At 42.8% G+C, this 2,857-nt stretch overlaps 1 protein-coding gene across 1 annotated transcript in view; it reads left to right on the top strand.

The window, feature by feature from the left end:
• The window catches only part of micu3b (mitochondrial calcium uptake family, member 3b), a gene marked incomplete in the record, with an annotated part of 23,002 nt that overhangs the window by 4,661 nt on the left and 15,484 nt on the right, over positions 1-2,857 (top strand). Inside the window, 2 exon segments of the mRNA XM_025006711.2 lie at positions 1,330-1,361; positions 1,523-1,601. Of these exon segments, the coding sequence (XP_024862479.1) occupies positions 1,330-1,361; positions 1,523-1,601 (111 nt within the window).

Genomic DNA, 2,857 nt, shown 5'->3' on the forward strand with positions numbered 1-2,857 from the left:
CCCCCCCCCCCCCCCCCCCTTACATAGGCTGGTCCCGGTACAAGTTTTAAGACCCGCCTCTGTCATGTAAAAGAGCAGGACTTCATTAAAAAAAAAAAAAAAATACACCTCCTATGATTTTTCTCAGGTTAATTCTGATCAGATTGACGAGCCAACAGCTAGTCTGAACGGGGCTAAGGTTAAAGTGAAACAACCCCAATCTCATATATTTTGTAGCGGTTTAGCCAAGTGCTTTTTAAAAAAAAAACCTTTACATCCATTAAATTAATTTCTGATAATTTCTCATTACATGGTTATTCAGGTTAAGATGTTCCTGTTTGGAGTTGTTTAAGTACGACAGCAGTCCACTTTGGTCTTGGTCCTGCTGGATTAGCCGTTAGCTCATCAATCTGGTCAGAAATAAACTCTGTTTCTCCAAACGGAGGCCGTTCAAAGAGCTGTCAGCTTTTTGCACAAATCACCTACTGTAGCCAGCTTCCATTTGCCTAATTACACGCCTGTCAAGTCATCGGATAAATCTGCCCTCCTTCATCTGCACATAGCTCAGTTCTACAGTGACTCTGTGACGGTTTAAAAAAAACAAAACAATTAAAAAGCCCTGGTGTTACTTCCTGGAATATGTCTGTTGCTGCGGGCCTGCGAAGTGTCAGCGGAATATAAGTCACGGCTTAAAGTGCTTCAGTCATAACACCTGCATAAAGATAGACATCTTTACCAGCCAGCCCGACTTTTATGGCTCATTTATATGGCAACAAGCTCGCAGGGACCCACAGAGTCTGAATCTCTTGGCGTGGACGCCGTAAAAGCCACGATAAGAGAATCACGCCTGTGATGCGAGGTGTGTGGCTGGCCGTGACGGGCCCGGGGCGCGGCGTCGCCGGCGAATAACAAGCGTCCCATCAGCGCTTATTATGATCCTCACGCTGCTAATTGCAAATTTGGAGCAAATGGTGATTATGGTGTTTTATGATTCTATTGTGGTTGTAAAGAGAGATGGTGTTCCAGTGTGGGTGTGTAGGGAAAGAGAAGCGTCCACAGCGACGCTTTAATGTCAGCGATATCTTCAGACAGGGAATCATAAAATCAAAATCCCAGACCGAGTCTTTAAAGCGTGTCCGAGGAGGGTCTGTTATCAGGCCGATATGCCACACGAGTTGTGTTTTTATGACATTTTCTTATCGCCTGCTTTATAGGCCGTCGGAATGCGTTCGTGGTGACACACAGCTTATGTTTCTGTCCACATAAACGCCCGTTTTCACTTTTGCTTCCCAGCTTTCTCCTCCTCACGCAGACTTAACTTTTCTTTTCTTTCTTTTTTTTTTTCTTCAGGCAGGAGAGGATGGAAGTCCCTCACCAAAAAGGTGAGTTGTGATCAAAGCCATTGCTGCCGTTTGGCAGAATCTCCTCTTCATCTGCGTAAAACCGCTGTAATTACCGCGAAGCCGGCAAACATTGCCTTACGTTGGGATTACTCAGGACTTAGAGACGAACGAGCATTTGGGATTTTCTTCTATTTTCACAGGAATTAGACAAGATGCTGTCTGATACCCCTCCTGTTTGGAAAGGATCATCTAATTTGTTTAGAGATCTTCGAGAACGAGGTAAAGACCCCTCTGGATTTATTGCACACATAAATCACTTGAATGTAAGTTATTACCTTTAGTTTTTTTTTTTAAGCTGTGACAGCGGGACACAGCCGTACCTCCTTCTGTGTTGGTGTTCACCTCCATCACCCAGAACAGAAGGTGTGGGCTGTCAATAAGGCTGGTAACATGTTCAGATTCAACTTAAATATACAGAACAATCCTTGTTCCTCGAATAAAAAAATGTTTGAGCTATAAAAGAAAAAAATCCTCAAAACAGCCAAACCTTTTAAAATCCTTCCACTAAAGCAGCTAAAAGCATTTATCAATCCATCAAAGTGAAATCTGATTAATTTGTTTTTGACTTTGGAGTAAAAAAGGATGATGCAAGCATTTTAAATAGATATTTTCTTTATTCTTGATTTATTTCCTGGTTGTTGTTTTTTTTAAAAATGAACTTGACAAGCAGAAAGAAGGAATGAAGGAGGGACGTTTCAAAGGAAGGAGGGAAGGAAGGACAGAAGGGAAGTCATTGAGGATCAGGAAGGACAAATGGAGGCAAGGAAGGAAGGATGTAAGGAAGCATCAGAAAGGAAGGAAGGACAAATCAAAGAAAGGAAAGAGGGAAAGAATGAAGGAAGAAAGAAGCCAAGTCAGTAAGAATCAGGAAGGAAAAATGGAAGCAAGGAAGGAAGGAAGGATGTAAGGAAGTATCAGAAAGGAAGGAAGAAAGTGGGGAAGGAGAAAAGGCAGAGGGACAGGAAGGCTCGATGCACGATGCAGTTGAATCAGTAAAACAGCCATGAATAGATGACGTTTTGTGATTAAATCTAGATGCATCCGTTTGTTTACGTTTATCTTTAATGAGTCGTATCGTTGGCGGTGCACCGAAACAGCATCGTGTCAGCCACAAACTAGAGACACAACAACGAGTAATCTCAGTATAGTTTTAATGACAAGACGTCACCAAATATCAGACATTTTGAAGACAAAAAAAAAAGTGACTTCATCAGCTCGGCTTGTTCGAGGAGTTCATTTAAGAGTTCTTCTGCGTGAGCCTGACGCTGTGGAGCTCCTGTTAGCGTTCCCACCCGGGCTCGGTGGGTCGGGTCACACCGTTCTGCTCTCTCCTCTGTTGCTTTAGCTAAGTGCCAGAGCTGGGATTTTGGGGCTTTTAATCCCGCTGTTAAACACTGCGGCTTTGTCAGGCAAAAAGGCAAAAAAAAAAAAAAAAAAAATCTTTGGATTGATCTGCGAACAAAGCGTTGCTTTAG

The sequence above is a fragment of the Kryptolebias marmoratus genome, linkage group LG9 (assembly GCF_001649575.2).
Source record: "Kryptolebias marmoratus isolate JLee-2015 linkage group LG9, ASM164957v2, whole genome shotgun sequence".
NCBI classification, from domain to species: domain Eukaryota; kingdom Metazoa; phylum Chordata; class Actinopteri; order Cyprinodontiformes; family Rivulidae; genus Kryptolebias; species Kryptolebias marmoratus.